The sequence below is a fragment of the Castor canadensis genome, chromosome 6 (genome assembly GCF_047511655.1).
Source record: "Castor canadensis chromosome 6, mCasCan1.hap1v2, whole genome shotgun sequence".
NCBI lineage: Eukaryota > Metazoa > Chordata > Mammalia > Rodentia > Castoridae > Castor > Castor canadensis.
The window spans coordinates 43,920,064-43,937,809 of record NC_133391.1 but is presented as its reverse complement, the minus strand read 5'-3'; the positions used below and the strand labels follow the sequence as shown (position 1 = coordinate 43,937,809).

Genomic DNA, 17,746 nt, shown 5'->3' with positions numbered 1-17,746 from the left:
AGTCTTGACTGAGCCAAGAGAGAATTGTTTTCTCATTTGTGGCTCTGTTGTTCCCAGATTTACAGAAAGCAGTCACCCCAGAGTGTTTCTCTTTCTTTGTCCCTACTCAGCCTGAACATGTTGTTACTTAGACCAGCAAACCTCTTACATGTGTCTTTACACATGTAATGAGGCCTTTCATGAGGAGGCTGTTGCCATCTCCAGGATGACTGTGCCTAGTGTGTTTCTGAATCCAAATTAGTCACAGCCTCACATGCTTTGCGGGGAGACCCTTTGTGTCCCATGGTTCAGTACATACTAGTGTCATGACCATCTCTGCCTGGAAAGTGACCCGGACAAGAAATCTCTAAAGGTCTTGCAGCATTGTTTTCCTAGAGATAGGGTCCAGTGCTGGGCCACCAGAGTGTCAGGCTTCTGGGTTTACCATGCAAATGTGGGAGTTTTCTCCTGTTGTCCCTTCAAAACTGACAAAATGGGATTGAATTAGTTGGATTTTTTTCTTTTACCTTTTTTCACCTTGTAAAAATAATTCTTCCTGGGCCAGAAACACATTCTGACTTCTCAGGATTAGTTGAGCAACATGTCTACAGGGTGCAGCATGTGGCCAAAATGCCCCATGTGGTCTTAGGAGGCTTCTGGTCTCAGCACCTGGGCAGATCACATGGGTGCCATCATGCTGCTCTCAAACCCCATTAAATGTTGACAGGGAAATGGGCCAAGAAAACTTCTTCCAGCAGAGGCACTGTTTCCTATGTTTGTACACTTCCTGTCTTCTACCTTCTCATCCCAGAGCTATATCTAAAAGACTCCAAGGACCAAGTTCTCCCCTGCAGAAGATCATCTCCCACCACTGTTGCGCCTGCTGCTGACCCCCTGATGGACACTGACACAGTTTTTTGCTCACTGCCCAGTTTCCTTGCTTGTGGGCACTGTGTTGGCATGGTTTGCTGCTGCACTGTGTATTCATTTTATACCTTCCAAAAAATTTTTTTTCCTGTCTTCTTAATTTATTTTTTCCTTCTCATTTCCCTTCATTCTGGTCATTCTGTAATCTACAACCAATAGAAGTATATAAAGATGTACACAGGCGGAGTGAGCTCATTGGCTGAGCAGATAGCCAATCAGCTTCAAAGGAAAGAGCAGCCCAAAACCCTTCTAGACAAGAAGGAACTGGTAAGAGATATCCCAGGGGTATTTCCACTAACTGTGATACCACTATGGTGAACAACCCTGGTTTGTTCTATGGAGTTTAGTAACTTGTCTTCCCACTTATGTTACCAAGTGGTAATTCTTTTGAGGTTGCCTGAATTTTGATAACTGAATTTCTGAGACTTACACGTAGATATTTACAGCAGTGTGTGGGAAAACACAATGAATGTGTATTTATGCTACTCTTCAAATAGTTGTCAGAATAATTTGGTTTGATTGTTATAAAATTCTGTAAATTTAGATCCTTTGTGAGAAGCAAATCTTGGTTGTTGATTGTAACTAATTTAGACCTCACCTTGTACAGGATTCTGGGAGGTGCTTGTGGGATGTTTCTACTGCCAGAGTGTGCTGCTTTTCGAAAGAACCAAAAACGGAGCACACATAGCCAAATAATACTCGGGATTTGTCTCCAAACATAACCACCCAACACGGGTTGGCTTCATTTGCAGAGGGTTGGTCAACTCAGGGAGGCAACAAGAGGCCTTGCCCTGATGTGCTCCTTCCTTCCCTCTACTCCCACCCCACAGGGCTCCATAAAGAAGGAATTCCCACAGAACTTGGGGGGCAGTGACATGTGCTATTTCTGCCAGAAGCGGGTCTACGTGATGGAGAGGCTGAGTGCCGAGGGCAAGTTCTTCCACCGGAGCTGCTTCAAATGCGAGTACTGTGCCACCACCCTACGCCTCTCGGCCTACGCCTATGACATTGAAGATGGTGAGTCTGTCTGCACTTAAGGCTTAGAAGCTGTGCATGAGGGCATGTTTGTCCATTTGAGCTGGGAACCTGCAGGTCCTTGCTGCATTCTTCTCTGTGTGTTTTTATTGTGGTGGTGTTTGTTGTTGTTTTTCTCACCCTTCCCATTTCTGTCCCTTCATTTTTTGGTTTTTCACTGAGACTCTTATAAATATTTTTCCAAAGTTGCCAGACTATTGTAGCATTACTTAGTCAGGATGGTAATGAGAATGACAGGTATTTACCTAGGCCGTCTTGCTGATTTCACTTGTTGTGTTACCTTTGGTGGGGTCTTGAGATAAAAGGGACACAGCAAGGACACATCCTGTTTTCTTTATGAAAGGTGAGTCACAAGTCCATTGAAGTCATGTTTCTTGCAAATGCCTGATGACAGTAATTTAAAACTAGATCCCAGGCTTCTGCCTTATGAAGCTGATTGGAATAAGCATGGTGTTGCCATCTTCCTCTGGGTTGAGCATCTTTATGCCCTGCACCTAAAGCATGGAGCACTCATTGCTGGGGGCGTCAGACTGCTTAACTGTGATCAAGGCCTGTGTCAGTGGCTGTTTTTACAGTGGAAAGATGTGTGTAAACAGCCAAATGAAGGCAGGCTGGCCTGGCCTACCATCTGAAGTCCCGTAAAGTTAGTGGAAATAGGTGCCTAAAGGTACTGATGACTCTTCCTTCCATTCCTATAAGATGCTGAAGGAACTTCGTGGGAGGGAGTTTTATTGGTTCAAAAGTAGTGAAGAGTCATAGATTATTAAGAGAGGAAAGTAAATCTTCTCCTAGTGGTGAGTGGGAGTGGTGTTAGGTCCATTGCACTAAAAAGTGATTTACTGACCCAGAAAAGATTGCAAGGTGATGAAATATGGGGGAGGGACCCCGTGCAATTAGGATGGTTACCCCAGTCATCCAGCCCTCCTTGTAATAACTAAGCAGGCAGCTCTTTCAGGAGCAAGAAAGGAGCCTCAAGTGGTAGAATTGATGGTTATTTAGGTAAAGAAAATAAATCGTTCCCTTTTCCAGCAACTTTGCTCTCTGAATAACACCTTTAATTATAGCAATGCGGCTTGGCAGATGGCACACCCTCCCCCCTTTGCTAAATCCTTAATGCTTTGGTTTTTTTAGTTTACTTTTTATCTTAGAATCTGCAATCTGAGATTGCTCAGGGTCCAGCTAGTTGGTCTATAAGTAGTTTTGCCCATGTATATGTGCTCACCTTTACTACATTCTTTTGAGGATTCAGATGAAGCTTGAGTATGCCTCTAGAAATTTATATTCTGTTTGTTAGCTTTCTGTTGTTGTAATGAAATACCTAAGATAATCAACTTACAAAGTAAAGTTTGTTTTTGGCTTAGCATGGAGGTCTTAGTCCACAATTGATTGGCCTGTTGCTTTGGGGGTCTGAGATGAGGCAGCACAACCTGACAGGAGCACACAGCAGAGCAAAATTGTTCATCTCATCACCAGGAAGCCAAAAAGAGTAGAGACTGGGATCCCACAATGCCTTTCAAGGACACACCTCCAATGACTTAATTTCCTATCATGGGTTCTACTTCTTTAAATGGAAATAATAAGATCCAGTGCACATGAAATAAAACTGGCAGTTTTAAGAGTGTGATGAAGAAAGGGTCAAGTCACGAAGTGTATATCATAACTTTGTAGAAAGTCAAGGAGGAAATTAAGGATATTCAAGAGCAGTTTGGAATGACTTAACTGACCTTAAGAAAGGCTTTGAAAGAGAAGTGGGGCCCAGCTAGTAGAGGCAGGAGATGGCATTCCACGTAAGAAGGTGACAGATGCCCAATCTCAATGACCATGATCCTGGCACAGGATGAGGCCTGACTGCTGAGTGTATTATTCTAGACATGAGAGAAGGAAGAGCAGTAGATTTACATCTGCTCCCCAAATTATAACCCAGATAGAATTATTTCATCAATTTAGGACCTCCAAAGAAGTCCCTCTCATCTGTCAGGGACAGGAGGATTAGAGAAAAGGATCTAATTCTAGGGGAACTAAAGTTTAACCTGTTTTTCAGTCAAGTAATTGAGTGATTCAGAAATCTAATTCAGATAAGAAAAAGTTAGGGAAGTTAGAACTAAAGTAATAACCCAGCCACTGCGCTAGGCCCTTTAGACATAGCCTGTCATTTCATCCATAGCTACCCCATAAGGCAGCTATTTTTATTATTGCAATTTTGCAATTTGGAAATGAAGTTTAGAGAAGTTATAAGTTGCTTGTCCAAGTTTACGTAGCTAATAAGTTGTTCTTTATACTAAGTGACTTCTAAGATCCAGTCCAAGTCAGATTTAAGGATTAGTGATTCCAGACCCTTTGTCAACCCCAAATCAATAGATTGAGATTGGTGAACTTGAAAGATGGGTCTGTGATTTGCCCAGCGCTATTGAATCTTTCCCTCCTCACAGGCTTTCCCAGACCTCCTGCTGTAATATAGCCAACTCAGTTCTAGTCATACCACCTAATGTAGTTCTGCATATGGTGCTCTTCTGTCTGATGCTTATCCACACTTCATCTGTTCCATCCAACCAAAGAACTTGTCTATCTGGACTGGGGGTCTCAGCATTTAGGTTATACCTGTCATATAATGGAACTCCTAAGTTGTTGAGTAAATGGCTGTATGGCCTAGTTCCCCCTCAGGCTTGCCTGTCAGACATCTGTGTCCTCCAGTTCCCTTTTCCCATGACTCACCTATTTAATTACCAAGATTGCTTCATTTAGACTGTCTCCAGTCAGTTGTTTGACTGAATCACCCATAATTTGTAGTTAATTTATAACTTTAGCCTGGCTGGATTTTGCAAGATAGGCATCATAGCACAGTGGCTAATGGTATAGACTCTGGAGCCATCTTCCAAAGCCTAGGTCCTACCTGAAATATACTGACTGTCAACCTTTCTGTACCTCACATGAGAGAAGGTGAATAGTAATAATCTCTACCTTACTGGGTTGTTTGAGGATTAAATGAGTTGACAGATGGAAAGCAGTAAAATACTGTCCAGCACATGGTAAATGTTTAAAAAAAAAAAAGATTAGCTTTTTCTTTTATTCATCTTAAAAGCAAAAAAAGTGCTAATAAGTTGAATTTGGAAAGGATATAGAAAGATACATTAGTGAAGTACTGCAAGCTCATGCCTGTAATCCTAGCCTCTTGTGAAGCTGCGATCCAGAGGATTGTGGTTTGAGGCCAGCCCAGGCAATTAGTACATGAGACCCCATCTCCAAAATAACCAGAGCAAAATGAACTGAAGGAGGAGTGGCTCAAGTGGTAGAGCACCTGCTTTGCAAGTATGAAGCCCTGAATTCAAACCTTAGTGTCACCAAAAACAAAGAAGAAAAAATCATAGTTAAAAAATATATATGTGTACATATGTATATATATACACACACATTAAGTGCCTACAACTCATGACATTATGTCCTATTTAATTACCTCAATTTATGAGATGAGTTTTTTCCCCTATGAGGATTAAAGAGTTCATCCCAACTGTTGAGTAGTTGACATAGTATTTGAGCCAATATCTAATTTTATTGCTGAGATTTCTTGTTATAGAGAAAACAGTTTTCTGGAATTTTCTTGGAAATTGCGCTTTGATTAGGTGTATGAGCCTTTTTTGTGAAACTTAAACTTAACTGTCTTCATTAATTTAGGATACCAGCACAGGGTTCAGTGAAGATTCAGGTAAATTCTATTTTAAGAATTTTACTTTATTTTAATTCTAGGTTTCTACTGTAGTAGGAAAAAATTAATGCAGAAAAAAGTGAAAGGAATGAAAGAAACAATAACCGATTCTAAACTTCTCATACTATAATAAACAAGACTCTTGTTTGCAAGTAATACAAACCCAAGTCAGATTAAAGCGTAATTCCTAGATTTATGTCTTCCTTGCAGATTGCAGTCTTAGAGAAGGGCTGCTCCTTCCTCTTTACTATCTACAGCAGTCCCCAGAACAGCTTAGGTTAGCGTAGCCTCAGTCACATGCCAATCCCTGACTGCATGTTCTAGGGTAGAGTGAAGGAAAGATATTTGATCAACCAGCCTGATCCTATATCTTCTTCACTGACGGGTAACGTCAGGTCACACGGTTGTTAGCCCTGTGAGAATCACATGGGGTGGCAGGGGTATTCTTAAAACAGACCTCAAAAATAGCGTGTAATACAGGTACTAATACATTTTATCTTGTCCTATTTTTTGGTGGCCACAATTCATAAGAGCAGAGAAGCTTAGTAGAGATTATGTTGGCTACATTAAAAAAACCCAAAAACACAGACTAAACTTCACTTAGAGAAGCAGATGATGAGAAGATGGTCCTTTGGTCCTCATGTGTTCTCACACAGTGTCTTCAAGTCCTGGCTGAGTGGCAGTAGCTGGTGAGAAGTCTGTTTGGGAAAACAAATGACATATCGAATATTATTTGAAATCTTTGAAATTCCATAAGAGGTTTATTCAACGTTGGCTGGTGTTATGGTTTGGATCTAAAATGTCCCCCAAAGGCTGTTGCTAAAGGGTTGTTTGCCACCTGATGATTTTTTGGAAGGTGACTGGATCATGAGGGCTATTACCTCATTGATGGATTAATCCATTGGTGAATTCATATTTGATGTTAGTATTGGATGGAGATGAAAACTTTGAGGAATAGAGCCTAGTTGGAGGAAGCAGGTCACTGAGGGCATGCCCCAAAGGTATATCTTATCGCCAACTCCTTCTTCCATCTATCTGTCCTTTCTAGTGCCATGAAGTGAGCAGCTCTGTTCTACCACCCACTTTCTACCATGATGCTCTGCCTTTCCAAGGCCCATGGACTAAAAACTCTGAAACTGTGAGCTCAAATAAACCTTTCCTCATTTAAGGAATTTTTCTCAGCTATTTTGTCACAGCAATGGAAAGCTTACAAACAACACATGTGGGAAAGAACAAGTATAAGAACAATCTAGCTACTTTGAAGGAAAAAAAAAAAAAGAAGAAGAAGAAGAAAATCCAGTCACCAGGGAAAGGGAAAAAGAAGACCAGCTTATCTTTATTTTCTCTAACTTGTACATCCCTCGTAACTTTGAGATCAGGAGCACACATTTGTCAAGCACTGTCTGCAAATGAGGGGGTGAAATGGGATGATTCCTGTTTCAGCACTTTCTATAAATAGTGCCTACTGTTCTCAAGACTTCCATTTTTTAAGCAAGAATAAAGAGAAAGTCAGAAAAAATGACTGAATTAATTCCAACACTAGTGGAAAAACACTGGTGTTAATTCTAACACCATTGGAATTATCAAACTTTTTTTACCATACCCTCAATGGGAAGTACACGTTACATTAGGACCCAGTAAACTCATGTAGACATTGCTAGGAAATAGTGTTTACTTCCATGTGTACCATGTACACTCTGGTTTTTACCGTATTTTATTCTATTCTGCTGTATTCATTCACTGTAGGATTTTTGGGTTTGGTTTTGTATTTTTTTTAAATACTGAGGGTTATAATCTGCTGTGGGACCAGCACTGGCTGGTGAATGGGGGAGAAGGAGGAAGAAACAGAGTTGTTCCCATCAGAATTAGTGCCTAGTGCTGCCCCAGCCCCTACAGCCTTCAAGCCTCCACCCTGCACTTGTATTCATTCTTGCCTTCCCTAGAAATGCTGCTTCCAGCTTTCATGTGACCATGTCTTTGTCTTCACACACTGCCACTTTGTTTTCTGGCCCTGCCATGCACCCTCACATCTTTGCTCTGGGCCCTGATTGGGTGGTAGCTCATTGGCCTTCACACACCCAAAAAGAAGGACCTCTCCCTCCCTCCTCCCCGCCCCCCACACTTCAGACACAGCGGGGAAGGGCTGGCTTCCCTGGACAGCAAGCCAGGCTGGGAAGTCTGAGCAGTGGCAATGGCATCCTGTGGCTGTAAGAGATGGGCAGGCGAGTGCTGAGGCCAGTGAATCAGGTTCACAACTACATGGTCTCACTGCCTTTTCTCCTGCTTCTTGCTGTCTACAGGCAAATTCTACTGTAAACCACACTACTGTTACCGACTCTCTGGCTACGCACAAAGGAAGAGGCCGGCAGTGGCTCCTCTGTCTGGAAAGGTAATGGCCGTCCTTCCTGTAAGTGGGAGAGAAGCAGCAGGCATCACATCAGTGTGTCCAAGAGTCAGGGTGGGGCTTGGTGGGACCTTCTATGTGGCCATCAGAGAGCTGCTATCCCATGAGTGAGCCTAGTCAGTTTGGAGAGGGAACTGGCTTTTCATGCAGTTTTAGGTTGCTCGTCTCTGATTTAATGTCACCACCTGACTTGGATCTAGGGGATTACACAGATCTTCTGCTCACTCTACAAAAGATGCTTGGCTTTTTAAGTGAGCCTCTTTTCTGAATGAAAGATGTCCTGTTGCTGAGGATAACTTTCTTTTCCTTTTTACATGGTTAGAGCTCTCATCAAGAAAGGCATGGTAGAAGAGGTGACCTAAGGAGTCCCACCCTTTTCTTCAGCCCTACCATTAGGCGTCTGATCAGGTGGAGCCAGAGCCAATCCCTGCCTTCCACACTGAGGAGGTGCTGGACTACAGGCAATCTGCTCTGCCTGCTAGCCCCATTAGTTCCTGGATTCACCAAGTTACTTGTCTGAGGCCTTTATTTATTTTCTTTTTCAATGAGAGTGGCCCCTCCATCCTTCTTTCAGTGTGACCTGAGTATCCCTTACCTACATGGACAACACCTGTCAGCATGCAGACTATCTTTGAGAGGCTTGTGTTGACTGTAGAGGGATGGTGGGAAAAGGTATACAGTTGTCCCTCTGTGCCCATGGGTTCCACATCACGGGTTCCATTCTGGATGGAAAATCATCAGAAAAAAAATTACTTCTCCACTAAACCCTTATGGGCTCTCCTTGTCATTATTCACTAAGCAATGTACTAGAACAACTGTTTACCTGGTATTTAACATTGCATTAAGTATTGTAAGTCATCTAGAGATGATTTACATTTTATAGGAGGATGTACATAGGTTATATGCAAATACAGCATCATTTTATATGAGTAACTTGAGCATCACTGATTTTAGTATCCAAGGGGGCCCTAGAACCAGCTCTTCATGATTCTGAAGGATGACTATACTTGGGTGGATTTAGACTCTGACTCTAGTAACTTCCATGTAAAATACATCCCTGTTTCTTAAAAAAAAAAAAAAAATTACTGTGTGAGGAAAACAACTTTGTTTACAGAGACAGTTTGATTACTCAGGTTGTCATTGCCTCCTGAGATTGGAGGGCTTCAGTCAGGGTCACTCTGTGTTTTCTCATGGACTCTTCTAGGAGGCCAAAGGACCCCTGCAGGAAGGCCCTACTGTGGACACAAATGGACGAGCCAGCACCATCTCCAGCTCAGCTGAGAGAACTCCAGGTAGCCTCACTTCTTTGTTTGGCTGGGTGGTGCGTCACTCTCTCGGCCTCTGTGACAAGGCCAAGGGGATGAGCCAGCACCTTCAAAGCAGCATTTCTTCAATTGGGCACCAAGTGGTTCAAAACCCCTTGGACTCCTTTTTCATGTGTCAACTGCTTGCATTCGGAGTCCCCTTTCTCTATGGCCTGTCAGAGGTACTCATGCAAATCGGCGGGGAGTTTCACTGGCAGGCTGTGAGCCAGTGAGACTGCTATTTGTTAAATGGTGTTACCCAAGTTGGGGAATGTGTATTCAGTGTCAGAGCATGGTCACTGTACCCCACCCCCATCCCTCAGATATACCAGGGTGCTTCGTCTAGACCCTGTAGGGAAACAGGAATCCAGAAGAGACTGCTGTGGCACCCAACCCAGGCAAGATCCCATAGTCACAGGCCTCTATGTGGTCCCTTTGTAGGACTCCTTTGATGTGGCACAGAGCTGTGTAACTGAGACCCTATGGTCCAAATTTGTGTTTACTGCAACTTGAAATTCTTGCACCCATTCCCTGGCTAGGTGTCTGGATAAGCTGTCACTGCTCTTCTTTGTGACTTGACCTTTACAGGGTATCTTAACTGCTTTGGGGCATTTGAGCTTCCAGTGAAGGTCAAGGCTTTTCTGTCCCACTGTCATTACCACTTCCTGCATCAGGAGGTGAATGGCACCATCCTACCTCGAGAAACATGTTTGTTTTAGTCATCACAGAACAGGACTGGGGGTTTGGGGCAAAAGGCCTGTGGAGAAGAATTTTATTGTTTTTTTTCCTTAAAATTGTCCCTCTCTGCTCTTTGTAAAACTAACCTGTGACATGTGTCCACAACTCCACACACTACTGAAAGATCCTAAGGACTCTAGGATAGCCATGGAATATTCACAGTGCAAGGTTGCTGTGCACCTAAGATGTCTACAGGGCTATATTTCTGTTTTTCCTACATTTCCTCTTGTTCACAGCAAATATATCTTAAACAGTCATTTAGAAGTTCATATAGAAAAAAAATTAGAGTACCAGCCAGTGCCAGAAATCATAGAGTAGTTTGTAATAGAATTTCTATGATAGAAAAGGGAAGAGTTTTATTCTCTTCATCTTCAAATAAGAGGTCCCTGGAGTTGCTTTTTTCCTGCACTAAGGATCTAATGTGAGTATTGGAGTGCTCATTCCCGAAGAGGGAGAATGTGCCTGAGGCTGGGCATGAGCCCAGTGATCAGGGCTTTAGTACCTGAGACAGCAGACCCCAGCCTAGCCAAGCGAATTCATCTTCCACTTAAACATATGCCCTTCCCTTCTTATACTCTGAAGAAACTTTGTAAGGGTCCTGCAGGTGGAACCAACAGTTGATAGCCATGTTTAAGTCATGACTGATTTTTAGCCTTGTGCAGTCTTCAAGTACTTTGTAGTCTTTCTCATAAGGTACTGACAGCTCTCTGTAGTTGATACTCTCAAAGCACTGGACAGTGCTGGCAGAGAAAAATACTAGATTTAGACAGGACTTTGCTTCACACTGGAACATGCATGTGATCAAGTGAGAATACCACCTTGTTTTCGTGGCCTTGTTCCAGCAAAGATAAGTAGTTTGCTAAGGAACCTGACTACTCAGTAAAACAACTCAAAGAAATTACACTGCCCCTTTGAGTAAGGAGCACAGAACATTTTTAAAAAAGAATTAAACACAATGAAGTTTAAGTCATTCCTGAATGAGCCAAGTTTCCTCGCTTTCCTGACTTGGTTAGGTTGCCTTTCTGCTTGTCTAATTGAAGCCATAATGGATTTCAGTTTTAGTAGCTCTAAAGAATTAAGGGTTCCATAGAGAAGAAGAATGTTCTACAAAATAAGGAGAGAAAATAAGAGTTATTTTCTCAATGTGGTCATTGTGGTTAAGAATCAATACAACCAAGAATCAAAGTTCTGAGGATGTCTTGATTCTGAGCTAGAATGTGACTTGCCTGTTACAGCACAAAGTTCATGAAGTAGCATCCCCAACTACCCTAGCTTGAACCCCTGAGATGAGTGAGGCAAGCACTGTCCCCAGTTTAAGATACCCCCTGGGAATGGAAAGGCCAAAGAACTTAGGGCTGATGGGGTTCCCTGGTATCTGGACACTTAGTTTTTGGCTAAGTACAGCTTAGTCCTAAGCTTGTGCCAAAGCCCTAGCACTTTCCCTGTGAGCTGATTTTTACTAGCTATTTTAAAAAAGGAACAGAATTATGGGTACTATTTTGAAGTCACCATGAAACAGGTTTCTTTTTCTCCTTTGCTTAAGTAGAATTTCTTTCAGAAAACTCAGTGTTTCAGGGTTCCAGAATGTGTGCCACAGAGAGCAGTGATTACCCAGATCTTGGTACATCTCCTCCACCACATCCTAGACAGTAAAGGCTATGAGTGAATGAATCTGGTTCTGTCCTATGTGACTGTACCACCCTCCCTAGAGCCAATTCACAAGAGGAGGAAAAAGAAAAACCAGGACTGTAGCCAGCCAGTGACTCTGCACACTTTAGCTCTGCATTTCCTCTTTGTGGTGTTTCTCTTTTCTGCCTGGTGATCCTTTTCCTATGACTGCTGTTGCCAAAAGAAACCCAAAAACAACAAACCAATATAACCTACAAGCTAAAACAACCCAGTGCAGGCCTGGTTTTTAAAGTGTCTTTCTCTGGTAACCTAATCTGTAACTGCTGCCTAATCTAGTGTTTGGGGACATTATTTACAGTATTTCTGTTTGTAACGTGCTTTTAATGTAGAAATCTCATTTCTGTTCTTAAATCTGTAAATGCTTTGTTTCCAAGTCTCTTATGCTCCTTGCTATGGATTAGTGGACTGGCACAGATTTCCTTACCTTGGCCTCATAGTACCTGCCCTGAGTTTGGACAACAGGTAGAAAAAGAACCTCTAATGAGATTACTTTCCCCTTGGATATGAGGCCCTTGGTTGCAGGTGTTTGGGATTCTTTTATGTCTAGAGGAATCACCTTTTTTACTTCCTATAGCAGGCAACCAAAAATAAAGAACAGGGCTGTGGGGTGTCAAAGGAATGCAACAGAAGAGCTGTTCTCCCAGAATTCAGCATCTGGGAACATTTGCAGTGAGACAGCAGAGAGCACAGGTGACAGAAGCACACTAGTTGTCTGTTGTCTTGTGGGACAGCTTGTCTTCACTAAAGAAGTTCTAGAGTTACAAGTGGCAATTACCTGCTCCCTGTTCCCAGACATCCCTTGAATGGTAACTATCCCTTCCATAGTTTGGATCCTGAACAGACTGATAGGAAACACAGGCATTACCCACACCAGCCAGAAGAACAGCTGCACAATACAAGGAGTGTCATTCAACCCTGGGATTCCCACCTGACAGAGGGAAGTTAGGACATCTTTTTATTGCTTTCCAAAGCCTCTCCCCTTATAGGAGGCATTTTTAGAAAACCGAACTGAGAGAATTCTGCAGTTCAACCCACCTCCCCAACACTTCCCAAGAGGCATAGTTGGTTTGGTGGTAATGTGTGAATGTGTATGTATACATACATACACACTTACATGTGTATGTGTATAGGTCTGATTTCACATGTATAAGTAATAATGAAACTATTTCTAAAGCTTCTTGCTGATCTGGACACCAAGGGAGCTTTTACCTTGGGAATTTGACCTGACCTGCTCCATGTTCCCATCAGGATTTCATGGAGCACAGTGGCCCAAGCACAGCCCATCTGTGGAGGTAGAATTTGAGGGTTAGGTGTCCCAGAAAATGACCAATTCATACCCCAACCTCAGATGACTGATTGAACAGCAATATAGGAAAGCAGGGGTCTTGCTTGTAGAGGACCAGAAGGAAACAGACATCCCACCTTCCCTTCATTTTGTTTTTAGGCTTTTATGGCAGATCCACTGGTTAATTATTCTAGCTGTCCACTGTCCTGCAGTATTTACTGTGTCTTTGGCTGCCTCCTACAGGAGTGTGGAAAATTCTTAGGCCCTCCTAAAGGGAGCCCCTACCATGCCCTTGAAAATCTGGCCAGTGAATTAAGGCTCACCTTTTCCTCCTGAGCCGTTCACTCAGGGTGGGGGCAGGCAGGGAGGCAGCAAGCAATGTCAATGGCTACAGTACAAAGAAGCCAGAGTGAGGGAGGATTAGCTGTGCCAAGAAACATGTCATCTGTCTACTCTGACCTTCCCTAATGCCTTTATTTTTTGCCCTCGTTTTTTAACCTGCGCTGTTGTGAGTTTCGGTGTGTTTCTTTGTGAGTTTATTTAATTGTGTAACTTCATTTTTGCCATTACTGTGAAACCAAGGTGTTGTGCTTTAAGATTTTGCTTTTTGTTTTGTTTTTTTTAACAAATGTCACGTTCTTATTTAAGAGAATAAATTCCAAACAATCTTCAGGTTTCTGAGTTTTTCTTTTCCTTCCCTTTTTCCTGAGTTGAGGGTGGAGAAGGGGACGCTCAGGCAGGTCTGGGGTATAGACTAAAAAGCCCCTGTGCCTCAGGCCCCTTGTTTCTGCTGTGGTAGAATACAGATGGCTGGCCATAGGGAGTAGGCAGTCTATAGCTAACATTCAGAGTCCTATTATTAATGGAAGGGCCAGTGCAGAGGGTGGCATGGTGCAAGATGTTTTGCTTTGCAACAGGTGTAATTAGAGAAGAGCGAGAAAGATGCCCCTTGTGCCTACATGTCCCTGTTCAGTCAGACTTGGTAGATGGGAGGATGGAACAAAGCACAGAACTTGAGTCTGCCATGGGGACACAGAGTTAGTTAGGTGCCTTTCTCCTCTGTTCTCTGGATGTAGCAGGCCCCTAAGGGGAACTGAGACAGTTAGGTGCCTCCCCTCCACCTTGACACTCTGCTGAGGTGACCGTGCTAAAGATTTTTGCTCTTTTCTTCCCAGCTGATGGCTCTCCCATACTCTGCTGGGACCTGGTCACTGAGTTAGGAAGTCCAGTTCTGTCTAGCCACCCCCATACCTAAAGGGATGAGCCTATATTAAGAAACAGACTGTCCCCCTCACACACTCACACACTGCTGCTGGCCATAGCAGTGGTGCTGTTTCTGCCACATCAGCATGCCCACTACATGGGAATTTTCCCAGCTTTGGTACCAGTTGGGCCAAAAGAGGCCACTTTGGTGGGCAAGCACTCAGCACTGGATCTTCTGGGCCCTGGGAAGTTTGGATGTTCTAGTATTAAAAATGCCTCACTGAAGGGCTGGGGATATAATTTGGTGGTAGAGTGCCTACCTAGCATGGATGAGATCCTGGGTTCAATCCCCAGCACTACAGAAAAAAAAAAAAAAACAACTCACTTGCCAGCCGTACAAAGTTAGCCAGGCCCTATCTCAAAAAACAAAACACAAAACAGAAGGGCTAGGGTTGTGGCTCAAGTGGTAGAGCACTTGCCTAGCATGTGTGAGAGGCCCTGAGTTCAATCCCCAGTACCACACATACACACAGCCTCACTATCCTTCAGCCACTCTGGAGCAGCCCCCTGGGAACTTAAAGAACATTAGGCTTCCCAATGAAGTAGAGTAGCAGAGGCCTGGTCTCTCCTTGGCATTCAAGGTAACATGCTCTCTGCCAGCGAGGAGGGCCTACACCTCTCCTGCCCCACCGCAGCACACAGCCCTGCCACAGTACTATTATTAATTCCATTTTGACCCTCAGAGCAGTAGTCTGGACAGAATTAATCCCAACAAAGCCTGAATGATCTCTCTTGGCTGCTCATGCTACCCTATTACCAAAGTCCTTAGTCTTGCCCCCTTTTCTCTGAAGCAATCAGTGTCCAGTGCCTACAAAAAAGAGAGGAGAAGTGGGAAGTGAGTGCAATAAAGAACGATCAATAAGTCAACCAAGAGCCAATTATAAAGGCAGATGCGTATGTGTATATGGTCTTCAACCTTGTCTGTTCTCGCCTTCCCATCTCTTAGTCATAGAAGGGAGGAGGGCTGTCTTCCTTAGGACAATGTACTGAACACTGATGTAACTCTGCGCCAGCCATTGTGAAGACCTTGGAAAATTCCTTATGGAACTCTTATTTCTTTCTAAAACTTCTTTGACATCTTTTTCCTTTTTTTTTTTTTTCCTCATAAATTCCCTGGCAATTTCCCTAATTAAGACACTCCTTGGCAGGGGTGCTACAGTGCAGACACAGAAAGAGAGCAGGCCATAAAAGTGAGCTGCTCTATTTTCACACTGAAATGTAGGTCAGGATGGTACTTGTGTAGGACCCAGGCCTCAAGAGGGTCCCTTCTGAGGTAGGAATTGAAGAAAAACACTCAGGTGGAGCAGAGGTTTCAGGAAGAATCCTTCCTGAAATCCAGAGTACCTTTTACAAAGCTCCAAAATCTCAAGACTCCAAAACTGGCCTTACCTCACACAGCCAGGCACTCAGCAAGTGCCAACAAGTAGATTCGTCATAATAAATGGGGCAGGGGCCCATTGGCACTCCTGCCTTGACAAGGTCATGGAACTGCTGTTCCCTCTTGTTGCCACCCAGAGTGTTCAGTATGTGTGTTGGCTGCTGGTGCCTCTGCTTTACAGTTATTCCTTGTCTCCTCACTGTGTACACCCTGGAGGAGGTAGGCTTGCGCAGAAGCACCTGCATTCCTGGAAAGAAAGGCAGGCACCCAGGCATATGGGAGTCTGCTTCAATTACTTCCGGGTATTACTAACCACGTGCACACCACCTCCCTTTTACTTCCTGTGGGTCAGCATTCTCAAGGCTTTGCACAAGCAATTTGTGAACATTTTCTGAATATGTCTGAGATATTTTAATCTCTCCAAGGATAGTGAACAAGAGGTTGAGTCACTACTGACATGCAAACATTAAGTGAAGCCAGTTTGGGCTGGGGATGTGGCTCATGTGGTAAAGTATCTGCTTAGCAAGTGTGAAGGTCCTGAGTTCAAACCCCAGTACTACCAAAAAGAAAAAAAATCATAAGTGAAGCCAGTTAAGCTCAGTCTTGCCATTGATGACCTTTTCATCCCATCAACAAGGTGTATGCACAGGTGCAGGCAAAATGTTCTCCAAAGGTGAAGAAGGCTCACATAAGCCTCTTGTTGGTAGGGAAAACTCTTCAGCAGAAAAGGAATACAGACCCTCCCCCCCACCCCACCCCTGCCCTGCTATAGACTTTTGGGGTCATGCTAGGATTGCTAAAAAGATCCTTATATAATGAGTCAACATTTCTGTTGACCTCTTAGGTATTCTTTACCTCTACTTTTGTCTGTACTTAATAAGCTCCCTGTGATTTTACCTTAATCAGATGAAACTGTCCCAAGCACTATTAAGTGAATGATTTCCTTATTCTATAATAGTCTATAATTCTGTGAAATACCAGGATTATTGATATTTTATCACAATAATTTCATAGGAAGCATAGCCTGATTACTTTAGGTCCTTGACTGCAGTTGTTGGTTTTTAGTAATTATTTTACATTGAGTCCTCTCTGTCATAGGAGCTCAAGGTCCTCATAACCAGTTCCACCCCCTTCCCCAAAACTCTGAGGCTGCCTGTCTACTGGGTTTGGACTATTCTGGTGTTATCATGAGCTTTCAGTGCCAGTTCCCAGCAAAAAGGACAAGGACCCGGGGGTCTTCTGGTGATAGTTACTATTTGGAATCAGAAAGATTTTTTTTTTTTTTTTTTGGCAGCACTGGGGTTTGAACTCAGGGCCTCAAGCTTGCTAAGCAGGCATTCTTACCACTTGAGCCACTTCACCAGCCCAGTAGTTAAAAATGACTGCTAAAGACCAGTCCTGCCAGACAAGAGCCTTAAAGGCTCCAGAAGAACAGGGCTTTAGTTGGTCTTGGTTTCCTCAATATGGCAAGACCACTACTGGCAAAGGCCTGAGTAAGTGTGTTTTCATGCAGTTCTTATGTTCGTTCAAGTTTAGGGAATCCAAGAATACTATGAAAGGGAATTCCAGAGAAAGCAATCTTTTTGGCATTTGGTACCTCCTCAGGTTTGAAGCCTGAAAATAAAGGTGATATGAAGACTAATTGGAACCTTAGATAAAAGAGCTTGTCTCTAAAAAGCTGAACAAGCTTGGCTTGTCTCTTGGCTCCATGGACTGAGCCCAGCCTGGTAACTGAAGAGTAGCTGGCGTTGATTATAAAGGAAGGGACTGTTTTTCTTTCCTCCTTTCCCTGTTTTCTAGAACTACGTCAGAATTAGAAAGACTACATTGGAGAGACCAGCTGTAGTTTGTCTCCCACCATTGTACCACCTGGAGATCAGGTCAGCAGGTTCTAATTTGAAGACAAATATTCTCCTCTAGAGTGAAATCTGATGTGGATGATTAAGGTGGTCACCCGCTTTCCTCTTCTCTGGGTCCACCTTCTTGGGAAATCAGCATTGGCGGGGAGGAAGGAAGGTGTCTCTGGACAGTTCTGGTAGATGTC

At 43.4% G+C, this 17,746-nt stretch overlaps 1 protein-coding gene across 17 annotated transcripts in view; it reads left to right on the top strand.

Annotated features, from left to right (window-relative positions):
- The window catches only part of Mical3 (microtubule associated monooxygenase, calponin and LIM domain containing 3), a 202,530-nt gene that overhangs the window by 120,539 nt on the left and 64,245 nt on the right, over positions 1 to 17,746 (top strand). For 13 of the 17 annotated variants that reach the window (XM_074076444.1, XM_074076454.1, XM_074076453.1 and 10 more), the window contains exons 21-24: positions 1,066 to 1,173; positions 1,737 to 1,923; positions 7,942 to 8,030; positions 9,250 to 9,337. In XM_074076444.1, coding sequence (XP_073932545.1) covers positions 1,066 to 1,173; positions 1,737 to 1,923; positions 7,942 to 8,030; positions 9,250 to 9,337 — 472 coding nt within the window. The remainder of the gene's footprint in view (positions 1 to 1,065; positions 1,174 to 1,736; positions 1,924 to 7,941; positions 8,031 to 9,249; positions 9,338 to 17,746) is intronic. The other 4 variants (XM_074076459.1, XM_074076458.1, XM_074076457.1 and 1 more) reach the window with 1 other exon arrangement.